General features: G+C 39.9%; 1 protein-coding gene across 2 annotated transcripts in view; it reads right to left on the reverse strand.

The window, feature by feature from the left end:
* Window positions 1-1263: 1263 nt before the first annotated feature.
* Window positions 1264-20499, reverse strand: part of kif18a (kinesin family member 18A) — a 44374-nt gene continuing 25138 nt past the window's right edge. The window contains exons 7-18 of one of the 2 annotated variants that reach the window (XM_080884964.1): window positions 19034-19210; window positions 18833-18907; window positions 18626-18726; window positions 13771-13933; window positions 13144-13308; window positions 12125-12246; window positions 11738-12027; window positions 10011-10061; window positions 4533-4899; window positions 2167-2259; window positions 1916-2004; window positions 1264-1596 (exon numbers count right to left, since the gene is read on the reverse strand). In XM_080884964.1, the coding sequence (XP_080741090.1) occupies window positions 1463-1596; window positions 1916-2004; window positions 2167-2259; window positions 4533-4899; window positions 10011-10061; window positions 11738-12027; window positions 12125-12246; window positions 13144-13308; window positions 13771-13933; window positions 18626-18726; window positions 18833-18907; window positions 19034-19210 (1827 nt within the window). In that variant the 3' untranslated portion in view covers window positions 1264-1462. Of the gene's footprint in view, window positions 1597-1915; window positions 2008-2166; window positions 2260-4532; window positions 4900-10010; window positions 10062-11737; window positions 12028-12124; window positions 12247-13143; window positions 13309-13770; window positions 13934-18625; window positions 18727-18832; window positions 18908-19033; window positions 19211-20499 lie in introns of both variants that reach the window. The other variant, XM_080884963.1, reaches the window with a different exon arrangement.

The raw sequence follows: 20499 nt of genomic DNA on the forward strand, positions 1-20499 counted from the left end.
TAAAGGAAATCAGCAGCTATATTGACATAAGCAGAAAACTTGATGGCCCAAATATGAAAGAAAAAAGTAGTCATATATCAACATTTACAGACAGCTTTGCTTTACATGCCTATTTGCAGCTGTTAGATTTATTTATTTATAAATGCTCCAGAGAGACCTCTTTGGTAAGGAAACTTAATTCTCTGATCCTGTGATTTAACCCTAACAGGACAAAGGTCCCTTGTTCAAATCCATGCTAGGGCCATTCTGTGCTCTCTGTGCATATGGTTGAATGCCTTATCTTGCTGCGAGTGGTGCTTAAACCCCATATGAGAGCCACTTTGACATATTTGCCTTACTTGTATGAAGCCTGAATTAAGTTGCCTACATTGGTGTTGGAGTGCAGCCTAACTTTGTGCATTGTTCCTCCTTACAGCCAATACTTCCAAACAGTAACAATGTGACAATTGTGTTACGCTTTGAAGGACAATTGTAAATGGTCTGGCAGTCTCCACCTTTTCCATGTGTTCTTTTTAAACATATTTTTGGCAATTGAACAAAAAACAAAACAAAAAAAACCAAACAGAGCAAAAAACACCCAAACACAACACCAAAGTACTTTCATCTGTAAAGATAGCATCGCTGGAATCACGATCTCTTTCCTAAAAGCATATGAATGTTATAGGAAGACAATAAGAGTTATGTGTGACTCACTCCTAGCTCAGTTCAATTTTGCCTGCCATTGTATTTTTCACCTTCTCTGAGGCCGTCTGATGTCACTTACTTAGTGTTGGAACATCTTGTAACTGAAACGTCATTGAGAACCACATTCACGCGCAGCATCAATGGCACAAAAAGCAGATATTACTTTCTTTTTTACTTTTTTTTGATGAAAAGGATCTTTTTATTGAAAAACCACAGATTCTCTTACAAGCACTTTTATTATGAAATATCTATAAACCCATGTTATTACCTGTACAGGATAAAAATAAGAAACACAAACAGCTCAGAGTCGAGCAGTTTCGATGTTATTAGCTGCCCTGGTTAATGTGGTCACCTAAAAGCTGATCACCATTTGAAAATAGATCAAAGTACATAATGTACAAAAATATCTGCAGGACACACAGTGATTTATCCATTTTTTTTCTTTTTGCTGTTAGTGTGAACATAACTTTAATAATACAGGTTAAAATACAAAGAAAGGCTCCAAACTAATACAAATCAAGAATAATCTGAATGTTCTACAACTGCCCATACAATGCTTATGTACAAGTGAAAGTTCACTTCAGTGCAAGGCTGAAAGGAAATAAAACGCGACTCAGTAGAACTTTTATCCAATTACATTTAGCATTTCTGCATGATTGAGCACTTTCTTCTAAGCTTTGGAGAAAAAAAAGATCTTCTAAAAACACCAATGAGGATGGAAAAGGTTCAGGGTCGAAAGTGTTTTTAAAAGGCGATATGACTTGAGCTCAGTGCTGCCTCACATGCGTTTAGCCACTCGTTTCAGCTGCTGAGATGTTTTATAGAAAATGGACTTGGGTTTCTGCGGTTCAATGAGGTTAAGATATCCTTCAGAAGCGCTCCTCACAACTCTCCGAGGCTTGTTCTCTGAACCTGAGGAAGAAACACCAAACAGAGGATATGGTCAAGAATAAATAAAACTGTACTCCTCTATTCCCGATGGATCTCAGTAGCATTCGGTTACTGATCGCTAAATTCATATGTAATGTGATGAAATCAAAGCATCCTTCTGGTTCACATGTAGAGCAGAATTAATTCTGGAGTTATGAGAGAGATGCACAAGTCAATAAATGCGTTTGGTCTTTCAAAGCAATATCTGGTGTCAATATACACTGTGACCGTTTGCTGGGTCAGGCATTCAATGTTCTGGCTTTACAGTGTGTGTTTGTGGATGTCCTGTTTTGACACTTACCAACAAAACGATGCACTCTGAGTGGCCTCTGGGCCACCAAGGAGTCTTTCTTTACGCGCTTTGCTGCATGTGTTAACTCTTCTCTGAAGCTGCTACAGCACAAAAAAACAAAAATACAAAAGAAAAACAGAAAACGTAATCAGGGCCAGAAACTCAGCACTGTCCTGTCAGAAATGTCTGTTGTCACTTTTGTGGCCATTTTAAACAGCTTTAAGAGCTTAATTGGCCAAAAACACAGAGAGGTATATTACCAGTTAAACTTTCGCTTCCCTTGTGCAGCAGACGTCATACTCATGTAGGTCGGGTTGGTGCGTCTCGCTTCTTGGAGCGGTGCGATCTGTTGTCTGTAGAGCAAAGGTTCATGTTACATGACAAGTCTGCTGTTTGGCACATTTCCCTTCAAATCCACCTCACCTATCTTAATTTTTGTTGTGTATTTCTCAGCTTGATATCTGGTGTGCATGCAATCAGAATTTGGATATACCAACTTTGCTGTCAAAAAGTTGGCTTATGCAAAATGAGCATCCTACCTCATTTTCAACAGTAAATCAATGATTTTTGGTTGGGTGTGGCTCTTTTTTTTTTTTTTTAAACAGGACTCTGTAATCTTGTGGCAAACTGATCTTTCTTTTTCTTTACGACATCACTTCAGTTCATTGAGGTTTGCAGATTTTCATTTATGCACAGCTCTCTTAAGGTCTTTCTGCATCATTTCAGGTTGAGGTCTGGACTTTGACTGGGCCGTTGCGACACCGTGATTTTTCCTTTTCAGTCATTCTGCTGGAGATTTGCTGTTGTGCTTGGGATCATTGTCCTGTTGCTTAACCCAGTTTAGGCCAAGCTTTAGCTGACAGATAGATGTCCTTACATTTGACTCAAGAATACTTCGAAGTTCATGGTTGACTCAGTGACTGCAAGGTGAACAGGTCGTGTGGCTTTAAAACAAACCCAAATCATCGCCCCTCCGTGCTTGCCAGCTGGTACGAGGTGTCTGTGCCAATATGCTGTATTTGTTTTTCACCAAATATAGCTTTCTGCATAATGGTCAAAGTTCACCACTTTGGTCTCAGCTGTTCTAAGGACATTGTTCCACAAGCCTTGTGGTTTGTTCTGGTCAAACAAGTAATATTTGTTCAGTCTTTTTCTAATTGTACTGTTATGATCTTTAACATCTAACATGCTAACTGAGGCCTGTGGAGTCTGACATGTAGCAATTTTACTAAAGACTGCACAGTCTGACGTTGGGGTGAATTTACGACGAGGTCTGCAGCGGGGAAGATTGTGATGTTGTGTTAATGCATACCAGAATGCGCTGCTTTTATTAAGGTGTTCATATATGGCAAATTAATTGTGGATGTTGCATTAACCATACGTAAAGCTCTGGTCTTTTTTCCTCCATCTAGCAGCAGCTGGAGGGCAAGTGCTCTCTTAAAGGCTGGATTAGCAATGATGGTAAATGGCCTGCATTTGTATAGCGCTTTTCTAGTCCATAGGACCCCAAAGCGCTTTACACTACATTCAGTCATCCACCCATTCACACACACATTCACACACTGGCGATAGCAAGCTACATTGTAGCCACAGCTGCCCTGGGGCGCACTGACAGAGGCGAGGCTGCCGGACACAGGCGCCACCGGGCCCTCTGACCACCACCAGTAGGCAAACATGGGGTTAGTATCTTGCCCAAGGATATTTGGCATGCAGCCAGGATGCAGCCTGGGATCGAACCACCAACCTTCTGATTAGTGGCTGACCTGCTCTGCCACCTGAGCTACAGCCACCCACAATATGATATTTATTATTTGAGGAAAAAACAGCTTGTCATGATGCAGTGTATTTGTGCTGTAGTGAAGATGTTTTGAAACCAGGCAGATTGTTTGTGGAGCCATTTCATTGTTTGAGGTGATGCGTTTTGCTTTTGAGGTTGGTCAGGAACAAATTTATCCAACAAGTAAGAACGATTCTCATTTTGTTTGGCACTTCCAGCCGAAGACACAAGGTCACTGCTCAGCTCAGTTGACTTAAGCCTCTTTGCCCAATGTTCCACTCTGAAGACTTGGTGCTGGTGAGAATAACTCTACTCTCTATCTTGTTTTGATTAAAGTCTGAAGGATTTACCAGTTGTGGGTGGTTTAGTTACCGTGTGCTTTGAAACATTTAGGGGATGATTTTAAAGATCTTGTGGAAAGAATTAAAAGGCTGCATTAGTACTTGTAAACCAGCTTTTAAAAATGTAATTTGTTTAACTAATTCTGTTAAGAGTCTGACTCATACAGTTTAACCTACTGTGCTTCTGCTTCTGTTTTTGTAACATTACCAGCTCGTGTTGAGAAAACCTGTTTGGTGGATGAATAAAGGGGTTATAGATCAAGTATTTTTTCAGCTCTCACTCAAGACTAGCAAGAGAAATCGTGTGCAAACTGTGCAAAAACCTAATGTGGAAATGTGCCTGAATGTTGCACCAGGGAGTTGCCGTAGCACGAATGCTGAAGTTGTTTTGCTGTCTTATACAATAAAAAATTAAGCTCTACTGTAAGATACACTCACTGAAAGCATAGATAACAGCTGAAACAAACATTTGCCGTTAAAATTAATTTTTTTTGTTTTTTTATTTTACCGTTTGGTGGTCATCTGATTCCCCTCCATGGCTTTGTTAGGTTGACCCGAGACGTCTGTGGACGTTGATGCTTGACACGGACTACTGCTGCTTATTATGATGGTTGCGTTACTTGCAGCTTGGTCTTCATTGTCTATAACTTCAAAGGTCATGTTTGGATCCATGGCACTGGAGGAGCCTGGCAGCTGGGCCTGGGTGTTTTTTTGACACGGTTCTGGCGTGCACTGGAGAGGAAACATGTCCTCCTCAAATTCTTGGCTAGCAGCAACTGTGCGGGGGCTTTGCGGTGGAAGTAACGCAGATAAATTTCTCCTGATGGGCATTCTGGGAAGTGATTCCTGTGCCACATCTGTTTGATTTCCTTTGCCTGGAAAACCAAACAGCAGCAGTAAAATCAGTCCAAATCAGAAGACACAATAATAAACAACATTATTCCCACCAACAGGAAAGATAATGGCTGCTCTTATTTTTATCAGGGGCCTAACATTTTCTTAAAACAAATCTAATTATTTATATATTTGTTTTTTCTGTTTTACTGATACCTTTTTTGATATCTTTAAAAGCACCCAGACTCAGTAAAGAAAACAAAAAGGCGTGTTGCATCAATCTATCAACTCAGCAAATATCTGATCAGATTCTGATGAAAACTGCGGGTTGGTTGCTTATGCATGGCACTGTCAGTGCTAATCAAAACACACCCACACAGCCCTTTGAAAGCAGATTGATTTTTTTTTTCTTAAACTGTTGGAACTCTTAATGAATATAATTAAAATAAACTTTAACTTTGTTGCTTATTTGGTCAAATTTTGTACAAAGCATTTCTCAAAATTGTTGAGACCAACACATTTCAATGACTGTTAAGACCAACCCATTTCATATACGGATTCTTATCAAAAAAACTAATATTTGAACAGTCACAGATGGTCAAACCTGGACTGAGAAAGTGGAAAAAATTAAAGTGGAATGCCCCTGTATACTGCTTCCTGTTTCCTGAATTCATTTCCTATGCACACACTGTGTATCCAGAGTTTATTGCTCCAGATGCCGTATGTGTTTTCAGCCGGTCACATGATGGAAGAGGATGTATGTCAGCAATGTCCCCATTTTATTCCGTGACTACAATGTTTGCTAACAGTATTAAAACCACCTCTGCAATAGGTTATTTATATTTTAGAACTGAACATTTTGCAGCGTCATTCGACCATTTTCCACACGTGGAAGCGCACGGAAAGGTTATTCCCCCCGTATGGACTTGATCGACACTTAGCAACTGAGTGTACCTTTGACGATTACTGTGTTTGTTGACTATTTTGTCAATAGACCTTTGTATCACTTCTTAGACAATAATTCAAGCCTGTGGCCTGCCCCACATTTGGTCCTTGAGAAATGATTGGCAACAACTAATAAGCTGACATTATTTCGACCTTTCTTATCAACGTGTTCCTCACAACTGCGGGCCTTGGAAGTGAAAGCAAATTAAACCACTTTAACGGTAAACACATTTCTTCCCAAATGATGCAGTCCCCAATACTCTATCAGTTATACGCGCTTAAGAGTAAGCCCTGAGCTAAAGAGTGCAATTTAAATAATGTCACAGAGAAATTAGACCGTTCCCTTAAGTTACACTAAAAATGTGATCACTGGTGTTGGAGCCATTATGCACAGTTCCCAACCTGTAAACATTAACTCTACAAAGTCAAAACTGAGGCGTGCATTGTTATTAAAAACGTGGAGCTTAAACACATAACAGTAGCTACAACTGCTGGTGTTGTTCTGCTTTGTTTTTAACAAATTGATTTAAAGTTACATTCTGAGAAAACGTGTAGTATTTTGTGAGAGAACCTGACCAATGCTCTAAGAGGAGTACCGATTCTTGTCAGAAAGTATGACAATGACCTCAACTGAAACACAATTTGGGTGAACAGTTGAAGCGGCCTGTATGATGCTTAGTTAATACGAAGGGTTAAATGTGTCAGATTCTGGTCAATTGGGTTTAGAGACCAGATGTCAACCAGAAATTAGCCCTCCCAGGATGGCTGATGGTGTTCGCTGGAAGAGTGACTCCGAAAACCTTAGTCAATACGGGCCTAGAGACTGTTTGGGGAGAAAAAAAGTGCATTCCCTGACCAGTTAGTGAGTTGTTGCAGGGGGTTACTTGCTGTTATAATAACTATTATTGTGTAGTATTTCATTCACTGTGAAAATCAACCTTGAAATGAATGCTGATGTGAATTCGACTAAATATTAACATATGTCCACCTTTTTATCCAAATATGTTGTTGTATATTATTTTATATCAAGTATGTTTATACAGATGATATTTTCTGAAGCACGTTTTTGTCACATTGATGTATATCCATGTCGCAGTGGTGCATTTAAACACAGCAGCAAGAACAAAAACTTTTACAGGCTCCATCGCAGAATGAGGTTAAATCAAGGTGTCTGCATCCCATTAGCAGTAGTTACACTCATGGCATTTCCTGTAGCAGTGTGGTAGGGGTGAGGGAGGAGGCTAAAAGGGAAAGAAGCCAGCACATAAAGGAAACGAGAACACTAAATGCAAAGGTGAATGACTGATTTATACATTCCCCTAAATATCAAATGCAATATTTAGCAAATGTGAGTCAGACTTCAGACACCACACAGAGTGAGGAAACGGTGATAAATAGACCTTTCCTGTGGCTGAAGTTGTCCCCAGCAATAAATGGCAGCAGAGTTCCTTCAATCACATATTTTTGGCTTGTAGGGGATTAATACATGCATGAGTTGCTATTTCTGGTGGAGGCTGCACTGAATTAGGGTCGCCTGGTTGCTGCTGCCTGTTTTTTATAGTGCGCCTTTTCTGGTTGGTGGAGCAGGGGAGTTTACATCTGTTGACGTTTTTTCCTGCCCTGCTGTGGATCTGCATTTTCATGAATGAAGCTCAAGAGGGATTGGGAGGGTTAGATGCTAGACAGACACAGAAAAACATTTGAGGGTAGGAGGGAAAGAAAGGTAGAATGGAGGGAGGGGGCACACTGAAAGATGTTTGAAGAAAAAAGGATCTAACGGGTGGGGTAAAAAAAAAAAAAAAAAAAAAAAAAAAAAAAAAAAAAAAAAAAAAGAGTAGATGGGAGAATTTAGAAACAAGATCGAACAGAAAGATATAAAAAGAACAGCCTGTGGGAGGCAGTGGGAGATAGCTGAATGAAAAATCACAGAACTATTAATAAATGCATCTGTGGTCTTATAATTATTAACAGTAAAAGGCTGAAAGTCTCTTTTACTGTGATCACGTTTGTGTAAATTGCTGCTATAAAGCACTCCACAAAGAGTTAACGCTCCTTTGAAACCACAACCCTCTCTAAAACCGATGAAATTTGATTGGCTTTGCGAGCTGCAGGGTGGAGCTATTTTTCTTAACATGCTGCAGTGACTTCCATTAAGAGCCGAGGAAGCAGTGAGGGACTGACAAACAGCACCATGAGAAGATCAGAGCACTTTGTCTGAATGCTAAAAATAAGCCACCTTAACTTAAAAACCTGTGCCATTTCATCTCTGTATCATTATGTCTGTAAACTGGAAAAATGCTTTTTGCGCAGCACTCGTGTGTATATAACACGAGTGCTGCGTGCATATATGACATGCATGTACGACTATTGCCTCTGGACTGAATCCAAGATGGGCAGAGTTGTTTTTGAAGGATGCAAGTGTGCGTCAGTAAGTGCAAGTGAACTGAGATGAAATTGCAAACTGTACATGATACAAATGAAAAAAAAAATAGTGATGCAGTTACTAAGCACCCAAATTACACCACTCATATGATGTGTCATGTGAGTGGTGCCAATCAAGCTGTTGGTTAGTCTCAAAAAGGCTTGCATGCACACCTCTACTTGTCAGTCAGAACATTAAATCCACTGGCAGGTGACGTGGAGCCCAATGATCATCTCTTCGCAAAGCAATGTCCTGCTGAGAAACCTGGGTTTGGGGGTTGATGCTGCTTTTAGTGGATGGATGTAAGCCATAACATTACTTGGATACTACTAAAATTCTTCAGAAAGACACAAACACAGCAGTGACGTCCACTTTACTAACTTGCAGTACTCGAGGTTAAGTCTAAAAACTTCCTGTATCTGTTACTATGATTGTGTTCTTGTTCACATTTTCTGCCTCAGAGGTTACTACTTAGTGGACCAAACCAAACACTGCCGCAGGCCCAGCTCAATCCCCTCCCTTTGCAGCGACGCTCCCAGATGACCGCTGCGTACTGGAAAATAATACAGCCTGCCACATCAGGAAAAGCCGAAGACATGCAACACAGTGTCCAAGTATTCTCTGGGACTCCCGAAACCCTGATCCCATCGGCCGTTTGTGTAATGCACCAGAACAAGCCACGCCCCAAAGGATCTGGCGAGTATGCACTGACAGATTAGTGACTTTAGTGGTTCGAGATACTTTAATGTACCTAAAATTCCTGTTTTTTGTTCATTGCTATGTGCATCGTTATATACTCAATTAAGAAAGATAACTGTATCCATTGGAGTTTTTCCATTAGATGTACCCACAGTTTTCTGGTTGTGTCTAACAAAGCATTAAAAGGCAAAGGTTGTCCATTTAAGTCAAACAAATGCAGCATGTGTGCAGACAGGAAAAGGTGCTGCTATGTGGAACTAATAAGAGCAAATGGAAAAAAGAACAATAAAACCTTGTTTGACCAGCAAAGTATAAAGACTAGTCATGGTCAGACAGACCAAGCAGAGAGTGGAGCCTTTTATATCAGAAAAACAAGTCGGTGCACTATCAGAGCTCGCTTATTACAATATATTGCAGGGAAATTTAATAGAGGTGGTGACAAACTCCCTGATGCCTCCATATTTCATTTCCATTCAAGAAACTCTGGTCATCTGGCAGAAGTATTTTCTTCAGACGTAACATTTCCCACAATAAGTTTCAATGAAATGTAGACCACCTGCAGTAAATATCATTACAGGCAATTTGAACAGCCATATTTCACAAAGATTTTTGTGTGACTTTCCCCTAAAGGCTCTGCATGTACAGAGTTCCCTCTAGAAAACAGCTTGCGAGCATTCAGCTCATTTCATTATTCAACTTTTGGCCGGGACAGAGGGTCAGCGGCGCAACTATAAATCACATTATATTACGTGTCTGATTTTTATTGTGTATTTTATGGCTCTGAACAAGTTCTTCACAGCTAAACACAGCAAGGTAGAAATGAAGGCGAACACATCAATTTCCAGTTTACATGGTAATTAATAAAAAAAAAAACAACAAAAAAAAAAACAAAAAAAAACAAACACTTTACCAACTGGTTTCTGCTTCTGTTATACATAAAACTGTCTGTTAATTTGTGTTTGAGTAATTGATGGTAAAAAGGTGATGAGGGGGAGCACAAATAGGTGAATGACTAAAAGTGAGTAGGATTAACAAGTACGCAGGGACTTTAGAGTAATTACTAACCAGAGAGCAGAGCTGACTTACCTTTTGGTGATGGAGAAGGATTGCACAATCTTTTCGCGTGCCTCTCTGAACCTGTGAATAAAACTTTCAAGTGTCATTAAAACACTACAGGATCAATTTTCTTAGATTTTCTTTCATACAATGTAACATTTTCACAAGTTTTTTGGTAAAATCACATGGATATATATTTTAAAATTGAGTGAGATGATTCACTGAATGCATTCGTGACAAAGAAGAATACGAAGGTGAAACATTTGTGAGCGCTTCTTATCCAATTTTCTCTGTGAAGGCAGCGCAGATGTTCAGTCAGTAACAAATCGTGATTCTATCATGGAAGAAAAAAAAAAAAAAGGCAATCTGGCTAACGTAAAATGTGCAGGACAAACAACATTTTAAAAAACAACTTTGTCAAAGCCAATGCATGATGCACGAATGTGGCAGAGATGTGAAGTCAGGAAAACAATAGCGGCATAAACCTCCAACTTTTATTCATAATGAATTCCCCAAAGAACAACTTCAAGTGTTTTGGCGTGTGTACAAAAACACCTAATAATCATTTACAACCGAAACTATAACCCAAGAGAGGCTGCAACGCCGCTATTCACGAGTGATCGGATTCCTCCTTTTACTGTCGACGTATTTCATTAAAAGTCACCAAAAACGAAAAGTAATACGATACTGAACATGCAAGCAGCGGCGCAGACAGCCAAGTCAAAATTTACTGCATGACAAACAACAGACAACCATCAAAGTAAGTGAATATTGTTGGCCGGCTTCAGTTCATGCTCCACTGTCTGTCATGGCTTATATGTCACGAGGGCCCAGTGCTGCTAGGTCATGCAGAGATGACAGTTAAAAATGAACTGTGCCGTCTCGTGGGTCCCGCCACACACAATAGACCTGGACTAATGCCATAAACACTCCCCCTTACCAGACTACCTTATAGCACAACTGAATTTTTATATTTGATGCTGTAATAAAAACTTGCTTCTAGGTGTCACACATGTAGACTTGGTGTCAGAAGAACTTGTGATCCGAACACTGGATACGCTCAATTGTAAGACAAACTGGGGAGGTACGGGATAAGCATTAACATATGTGAACCTTACATCCCCTTTTCAAAATGTGTTACACTAAATAATGACAATGTTACGTTAAAAATCACAATATACTGAATTCTTTAAAGGTTAGTATTCATATAATGATACGCACTGAACTGGAAACCTTTCACACAGATGTTACATGTCCGCACTTACCTTAGTATCTTAAGTCAATAAACTGATACTGGCTATTTGATTGATTAGTGTAAATCCAGCTTGAGACACCCCAACACTCTTGTGGCATAAAAAAAAAAACTCCTGTATGGATTTACTGAAGGGGTGCTGTGGTAATTACAAACAAGATGTGGATGAAAAAACCTAGAAGCTTCCTTTTCATAACACAAAACTTTTCCTCCCATAAATGACTGACACAGGCTCATTTAGCATCAAAACCCTTCTCTTTATTTCTCTCTTGCTCTCTTTGATTGCTTCTGGTAGAAGTGAGATTGTCAAATACACCTGAAGAACTGGGTAAATGTATCTCCCCTTATTTCTCCAACTGGATTTTGTGCTGTTCATAATTTCTGTATTCCCCGGTGAACTAAAAACAAACATATTTAACGTTCATTAGCATTACTTGCCCTCCTCTTCACGTATGCAACCTAGTAGCCAAAGAGTGAATAGGGTGGTAAAAGTGTGATGACTTACTGCAGGGGCTATTCTGGTGGTATTGCAGATGTGTGAAAGAGAGGACAGGTGCCAGCTCGCTGCGGAGTCCAATTTTTCCTGCCTCATTTGTCTCCTGTGACTCCACACAAATCCCTCCACCTTTCTGCTGCGGCCCCGCCCCTTCCTGGTCAGCCCAGACCACGCCCCTCTCCCTCAGCACAAGGTGTTCGAGTTCTTGGTTGTCCGTCTCGTCAGCTTCTGTGGTCAGCCCGGCTCCACGCAGCGCAGAATAATGCCGACTATAAGCTGGCAGCAAGATATTCACCATTCTGAAAAGAAGCGGGAAAACGATCTTTCAAACTTCTCCGGGTGTGCCGCAGTAAGAGTTCACTTAATTCAGAGTGAATTCACTCTGGCCCAACCTACTTTTGCATGCGCTTGTTTTCCTGATCCTGCAGGTTGGTGAGCTTGACCATCTGCTTGATGTGTTGTTTGAGATCATTTACCTGCAGCTCAAATCTGTGGCAGTGTAGCTTCTTCTCTAACACCTAAACCAAGGGGAGAATTGAGGTCAGACAGCAGAAGTGACAAGTCAAAAGCCATTCTAACATAAGTACTCTGGAGGGCAGAATTAGAAGAAGAAAAAAGAAGAAGAACCAAGAAAAAAAAAAGATGGCAGAGGGGTTAGGATACTAGGGAAAAGACACAAAGTTCATCCATGTTTCACCAGAAAAGCTGTCAACTCGGGGTAAGGAAAGGGAGGGGAAAAAGATGGGGAATAAAAAAAGAAAAAGAAAAAAAAGGGAACGTAACTCTGACGTAAAGAAACTACGAAACAACAGCAGAGAGAACATTTGACCGGGTGGATGCGTCATAGTTCTGGGTCAGTTCCTGGAAGAAAGGATAAAGCAGAAAAAAATAACATGGACATGGTTTTAGGTAACTGGCTGCTGTGTGAGGGATGAGTAAAGGGTATTGATTTATTCTCTTCAGTGATCCACGAGTGAGCTAGAGAAATAAAATGAGCACGGTTCTAATTACTGGGAGAACAGATGGGAAGAAAACAAAGACAGTCACGACACCAGTAGAGACACAGCCCACCTTCCAAAATAAACAAACAAAAAACACCAAGCAGTGAGTTTTGACGGATGTAACCCACATTGTAAAGTTTTTCTCTTCATATAATCGTGCTCACTTGTCTTCCAAGTTATGTAATTAGGTAGTGTTACTTACTATTTGGCTCTACTGATCAAAGACTGACAAGTATTAACAATCTTGATTGCGTAAAATGATCAGAAATACTTAATAAATAAACAAATTAAAGGAAGATAGAAGTTGATTCATGTTTGCCAGTGAATTGCTCTTTTCGTACCGCCAGTTAAACCCCCCCCCCCAAAAAAAACAAACAAAAACAAACAAACAACGGGCCAACGAGTTCAACTCACCTCTGTGGTTTGATCATTCGACTTCAACAACCTAATCTCGTTCTCGACGCGGTGAAGCCAGCCGTCGTTTTCCAGGAAACGCGTTTCTGCCTCCTTCAAACGCTTGCAAATGTGTTGCTGCTGAGTCCGTAAGCTGGCAATCTTCCGCTCGTGCTTACAAGTGGCCTGTTGAAAAACACATCAAACGGTAACATGGATTGTGTTGTGCTCGTATTAGAATTACACACCATTAACTGTGTTCGTGGTCTGAATAATTATAGCTGCGAACAAGCTGTTTTTTTGGGGTTTTCTGGTTTTGAGCCAATGTCGGAAACAAGTTGGGTCAACAATTTGAATAAAATAAAAGACTAAAAACATACGCACATAGTCAAGTACACAGGTGTGGTACTAAACACTTCTTAAGAATTCTCTTTTCTATTTAAAATGCTATCACAGCTGAGAATAACACTGGTACACACACACATGACAGAAAAGAGCCAGGCACTGATGAGCAGTGACCCTTTCCCGTAGTGGCGTAAATGAGAGACTGAGACAACTACAGGGAGCGGAGAAGTAAAACGATGAGTCAGCAGCTGTTTTTCTGCAGGGATGATGAAAACTGTGGATAGCAGAGTAAGCATCAGCTACCTTCTCAGTCTTTTCCTTGGCACAGAGGTATTGGACCTGCAGGTTGTCCTCCTCACTGTAGCGCTGGCGCAGCTCATTCTCCTTCAGCTGTCTCTCCAAATCCAGCTGTTCTTGCCTGATTTGGGCTCGGCTCGAGAAGATTCGCCGCAGCGTTTCTGACACCCTGGAGACAGAGACTTTTTCATTAGAAGCTTCAGCTTAAAATGCCAAACTTTTTTTTTTTAAAAAGCAATATGAATTGACCCACTTGGTGTGTAATTACATAAAGTCAGAGCAGGTGTATACTTTGTAATGTATACTTTTAATGGGCAAATGTGGATTTGCCCTTAAAAAAAAAAAAAAAAAAATCAATAACAGGAGTGATAACAGCTTGCAATGCAAGTGTGAAGCTAAAAGGTTTCAGTTTTGCTGGTAATGTCAAAGAGACGCTCGTGATTTTTGAGGCCGTGGCGCTGCAGCTTTGGGAAAATATTACACTGCAAGTTGCTTTGGTTCCCTCCGATTCACATAGATGAATGGGGGCAAAATATTAGAAACACTTCTTAGTATAATCCAGTGCAATAAAACAACACCACCAGAGGGTTTGGAGCCAAATGTGATTAATAGCTGCTGTGTGTGCAACATGTAAAGGGGCAAATCTATCAATCTATCAATACATTGCAGTGCCAAAAGATCTTAAAAGTTTCTAATAGCTCCTTAAAAGGCCACGAGATATGTAATATTTTCACAACACATCTAATCTGCGTCATTATTGTCCGATACATTAGCAAATGCAATAATACAGCTAATAAATGAAAGTATATGATCTGATGACAGCCATCTCTTATAATGTTAACACGAATCATTAACTTTCACAACATGCCACTTCTGTTTGCACTGCGACCGTAAGATCTTCTTAGCTTCTTCCTGGACTAGAGCTGAGGTGATGTCCAGGTTGGATTCAAAGGGCTGTCTAGTTCAGGAGGAGAGATAGCAGAGGTATGCAGGTAAATAAGGCTGGAGAGCTGTCGCTGAAATGTGACTGCACTCTTCAATGCAACTCCAGTGACGTAGGAGACGTCGTGGCCTTGCTAGACTGCTGAATTTTTAATAGTGTGAGAAGCGTGCAGCCTCTATTCAGAGCCTCTCACTGTGCGAGTTGTGAATTCTGATGCCAGTGAATGAAATGTGTGGGAGGGAGACTCATTCAGCTTTTCCTTGCCCCCCTCCCTACCCCTAACTCAAGTACCCCAACAGATGCCGCTTAATGCCTGAAAGATTACTAGATGTAATGATGGTGATGATGTGAAATTTTTTTTTCCAAATTAAAATAAATAAATGTGCATATATAATTTCATTTAAAAAAAAAAAAAGGCTTTGGAGGCACGGCTGTCATTCGAGACTCAAGATTAAAGAAGAAATCTATCTAATGTGGATTATAGCAATTTTAATCAGCGCTAGCATAACTTGGTCCCAGGAGACACCAACTAACTGCATATTTGTGTAATTTTATCCATGTTTCAGAATACAAAACTGTCCAGTGCCAAAAGTTTCAAATCCCGACAGATAAAATGTCTGCATAGAAATAATCATAATTCACATAATAACAAATATTTAGTTAGTTACTTTAAATGTAGAGCCAAGTGGGCCCTTTACTTATTCTGCTTTCTTTTGAAAGTTCAGTTAATTGCTGTCACACTGTCGATCACTATTATTATTATTATTATTATTATTATTATTAAAATGCATATCCTTTGCACTGAGTTCAGGGATGAGTAAAGGTAAATAATCACGAGGAAATGTTGCAGATGTTAAATTTGCTTGTATCTGCTAGTACAATATTGCAGATTTAATCCAAAGGGGGGGAAAAGCCCATAAAAATAAATAAAGAACTCTCTCTAAATGCTGTGAGAAAGTGTATTTGTGTCTTTTTCTGATGCATTTCCTACACTATACATTACACATTTAATCCCAACAATTAAACCAGTGGTATATCAGTAAAGAGGAGGGAAAAAAGGCTATTTGGGTGGAATGTTTTTTTAATGGGACTTGTTATACCCACTAGTGCAGCATGAGGTCATCACTGAAGACGCGCTGTTTTCCAGGAAGTAACAGTTTTCCAGGAGGCCTAAGCGCAGATTTCAAGGGACAGCATTTCATGGGAGTAACAAAAACAAGCTGCTTAAAAGTAAAAATGATCAGGGAAACAAGGTGGGCTGGACTCATTTCATTAGGAATTTAGCAGGACTGCTATCATTGGCTCACACACTTTGTTTTCAGTACATTGTGGACAGGTCAGCTTTCAAAAACTCTGTTAAAGGCCTAAGTGTGATTATATACGCATGGAGGCACATACAAATAAATAAACAGCAGCTGGTGTTTGCCACTGCACACCAACATTATGTCGGCATACAAAGCATGTAGGATTGCCTTGGGCCAAACAAAGTCACTTTGCTCCTATTTTAGCAACAGTTTTCATGTGCGATACATGAAAAGTGCCACTCCTGGTTTAAGAGTGCATTTAAGCTTTGGGATAATGTTTAGGAAAAACTTGAGGACAAGCTCTTCATAGACTTTCTGCCGTCACAAATCCATCCTGTATCATTTCACAAATTGTCACTGGTGACCGTTGAAAGACAATTAAAATGTGGATTTTACTAGCTTCATTCACAGTAGTTCGGGTGTGTTCCTCTACACTCTGCTAGGAAAAGATAGACAGCACAGATTTATTTAGGAACTACTTGCTTCTCTCCAAAAGAAGGAAATCAAATATCTTTACTTCTTGTTTATCACTGAGGTGAATTTTGCTTGGGAGACTGGCAGGTAGACTGGTATGTTAGATAAAGTAACACGAGTCTTGCAATTGACTGTCAGGAGCTCCACGTGCTGACACTATGAATGATATTACAGATGCAAAGTGCCAGAAGGAGTTTTCGTCACATGGTTCTTCCTTTAAGAACGAGATGAGGGGTGGAGACATTCAGAATGCATCTGCAGTTAAATACCAGCCACTTTTCCTTAAAAAAGGGGCCTGTGGAGGTTGTTAGGGTCTCCGATTAAATCCAAAGGCAAACCCAAACAAAGCTTTAGGAATTCTAGATAATCTTGTTTGGACTGGGAATGCCTTGAGAAACCCTCCGGAAGTACTGGAGAAAGGTGACAGTGATGTCTTGCAACTAAACACCACTTTTCTTAATCGGCTACAAAACCCCAGATTAATTATCAGAAAATACACAGAGCAAAACAGGCCGCAAGACAACAGCTACATAAAAACTGCTCGACTGTTCATGCAGAACTGTGATTCCGAGGTCTGGTGTTCAAAGGTACCTTTTGTAAAGTGGCTGTCTTTAAAGTGGAGCTAATGGTGGATGGCCAAAGTCAGTGCATGTGCAAGCAATCCCTGCGTTAATAAAAAGCTCAGGCTTCAGACTAATACTTGTTTCACATTTTTTCTACTCCTGGATATTTCTGACATCAAAAAGAGCTTCCTTCATACGGTCATCCCACCTACCTGACTATGAGCACCTGAATCCCTATCTATTGTTAAAATCTTCTGTTTGACAGGAGTAGCCAATCAGAAGACAGTGAGCTTAAAGGGAGGCCTGTAGGTGATGCAAAACTACTCTAGTAGAGTCCAAGGGAAAAAAAAACCCACATGGAGGTGGAAATGACCATCCTCGTTACATGTCATTTAATAGCCTATTTAGTAGGGATGTAGTCACCTTAACTCATACCTCATCTTTGAACAATGCTGCGTGCTATTTAAAGTTGTTTTTTGGTGGTTTGCTTTGTTTTTAAAGCTCTAGATTAGCTAAACCCACCTGAATACACTACACCTGCCCACCCTAATAGCCTAATAAACAAAATATGTTATTATTATTTATTAAATTATAAAATAACAACGAGCATGCACCATCATTTCTAGAAGACTTCTTAAACTAGAACTGCACCCTATAGGAGAATAACAGTGATGAGTCTCATGTCCTGAGCAATAAATTTCACAAGTCTATAATAATGGTTTCATTTTGAACACAGAGGAGCCTTCATAGCTACTCAAAGAGGCCAAAGGCATCAGGGTTATGGCTGAACATGCCTGCTATTATATTTGGCCATTAGATCAAAGATACTGAAATATGCCCACACTCAAAGCCAGACTCGTTAAACACAAAAACTGGAACATCCTCATGCTGTTTTTAAATAACACGCCATGTTGGTTCTTGAATTGTGGGGTGCTGTCTGCAAAGTTTTCAGAATGCCTCCTTGGAGACTTCTTTGACAGGCTGTCAATAAGTTTGGAGCCAACGCTGATTAAAAGTTGAGTGAATGTAAACATTAAATAACGCAGATCTAGCAACTCATATAAAGGCTTTGTACGATGCATACCAATTCAAGACAGCATATTTATGCCACTGACCTCATTTTATTCCATCAAGTGATGGTTTTAGTATAAATCTTGAATCAAGCAGCTCAATATATTCTCAAGCTGCTGAGCAGATTTAATAAAAGGCTCATTGCTATAAGCTAATTTCATAATATTTAATCTACCACAAATGCCAATGAACAAAGACAAAGGGCCACATTAAAAATGCTGTAAATTGGGATATCATTCTTGATTATACAACCTGACCCACTACACCCAATTACACCTTACGTTCCCTGTTCCACTTCTTTATAGAATCTAATGGATCTACAGCTGCCAGAACCATTTACAAAACCACATAATGCGTCATTATTGTCCGATACATTAGCAAATGCAGGCCACAAGCTCTCTGCCTGAATCATTGTCTTCATTCCAGTTACACGCTTTACAATAAAAGTGGTTATGACACATAAAGTAACAAGTTACACTCTGAGTCACGCTCATGGACTTGCTTACCTTTTGAACTCTTCTTGCTTCTGGGAAGAGATTGTGCTAAAAGCCCCAGCCCCCGTGCTCTTCGTCTCATATTCTTTTAGTTTCTGCTTCAACTGCATGATCTTTAGGGATTAAATAGAACATTGATATCAGTCAGGACTTATCATGACCATGTCCGATTGTCCAAATACAAAGTAATTAGTTGTCCTGTTTGTTATTTTGTCTTACCTCTTGCCGCTGCTTCTCACAGACCACAGCATACTGGCCAATGTGACTGTCCAAGCTGACAACATTACTCTTCAGCTGTCAAGGTAAAGGTAGAGAGAAAAACGGATGGCTAATATAATGTCATTTTGTATATTCATGGTCCAAGAATCACAGCTAGGATTACAACTGGTGACCATAACACAATATGACTTGAACACTAACCGAGGACTTGATCTCCTTAGCCCTGTTGGCATACTTTAGGGTATTATGGGTGTCATCATATGATTTGGAAGAGGGGCTAACATTGGCAATCATAACCGTCCTGCAGTTGCCTCCCAAGGAGTCTTTAAGTATCCGCGTCAGCTTGCTGTCTCTGTACGGTATATGAGCCTTTTTACTCTGAAACACATGAGAAAAATCAGGGTTGGCACAAAAAGGGTTAGGTTTCTTTATAATGTAGATAGACAAGTATCCAGAAAACACAGGAAACTCTCCAAGCTTGTGCTTACTTAAAAAAATGATAATAAAAAAAGAAAAGGAACAAACTCAGAATTGAGATTTTTACTAATTAGACAAAACAACACAAAAAATAAACCTGATTGAACCTTATTTATACTTTATGCAGAGTAATAACCCTTCATGGGAATTGCCCTAGGATGCATCTCCATCTGGACACCCGCCACAAGAAAATCTTATTGACATTTCACTGTCTGGTGGGGACCAATAAACCTAAAAGGGAACAAAATTCAGCACGGAGTGTTCATTTTAGATTTGAAATCTTTCTCAGCTGGTCTGTGAACATAGCTCAAGTCTTAATAATGGCAGCAGATAAACTACAGCTGCTTAGGTGAGTCAGAGTCTCGTGAGCATTGGGACTGCAGAAAGTCACATTAAAGACGAGTTAGCAAGAGGAGTGTAAAATGGTCTCTTTTAGGGACCACAGCTGTGCCTCCACTTCTCTTTGGGAAGAAAAAAAAAGATAACATCTGGATTCAGCCATTGTTCATGTCAGGTCTTGGGAGTTTCAGGATAACCGTGCCTTTTGGGGGGGAAACAAAATCACCGTTTTAATAAGATCAGGAGTTCAAAGTTGTTCCAAAGTCAGTATCTAGAAGGTAATATGTCAGCCAAACTCCAACTGTTTGTTTTAATTTCATTATTTCATTATTATTAAGTCTGTGCAAAATGATCACCACAACTTATAGGTGAATATAAGAATCTGAACTCATCTAAACATTGCAAGTAGCTACGAAATAACACCAAATTCACATTCGCAGGATTGGAAACAAGCCAACACCTTTTACATATCAAAACAACAGGAAAGTTAGCCGAGGCTCTTCTTGTTAAAAATACAATATCCTTCAGAAAAAGTCATGGTCCAGTCACTCTATTGATCCATCTCTTTTCTTTAACACATACAAACACAGTTGAAGAAAAAGTTTGCTTACATGGGATACGTGGAGACGATCCATATCCCATATGTGGAGGTCTGTTAAAAAGGTTGTATCAAAGCAAAGTGTAATGTGTGCATAATAATGACATGAGCTGGGAGAGAAAGCTGGGGGCAGCTGTTACTTTTTGCACTTCTGATAGAGAGCTACCCATCCACTACACTTGGGTGTGCTACAAAATGGTAAAATGGTATTATAGTCATTGTTCAACAAAAGTACAGCCACATAATTAAATAA

The sequence above is a fragment of the Rhamphochromis sp. 'chilingali' genome (genome assembly GCF_963969265.1).
Source record: "Rhamphochromis sp. 'chilingali' genome assembly, chromosome: 6".
Lineage (NCBI taxonomy): Eukaryota > Metazoa > Chordata > Actinopteri > Cichliformes > Cichlidae > Rhamphochromis > Rhamphochromis sp. 'chilingali'.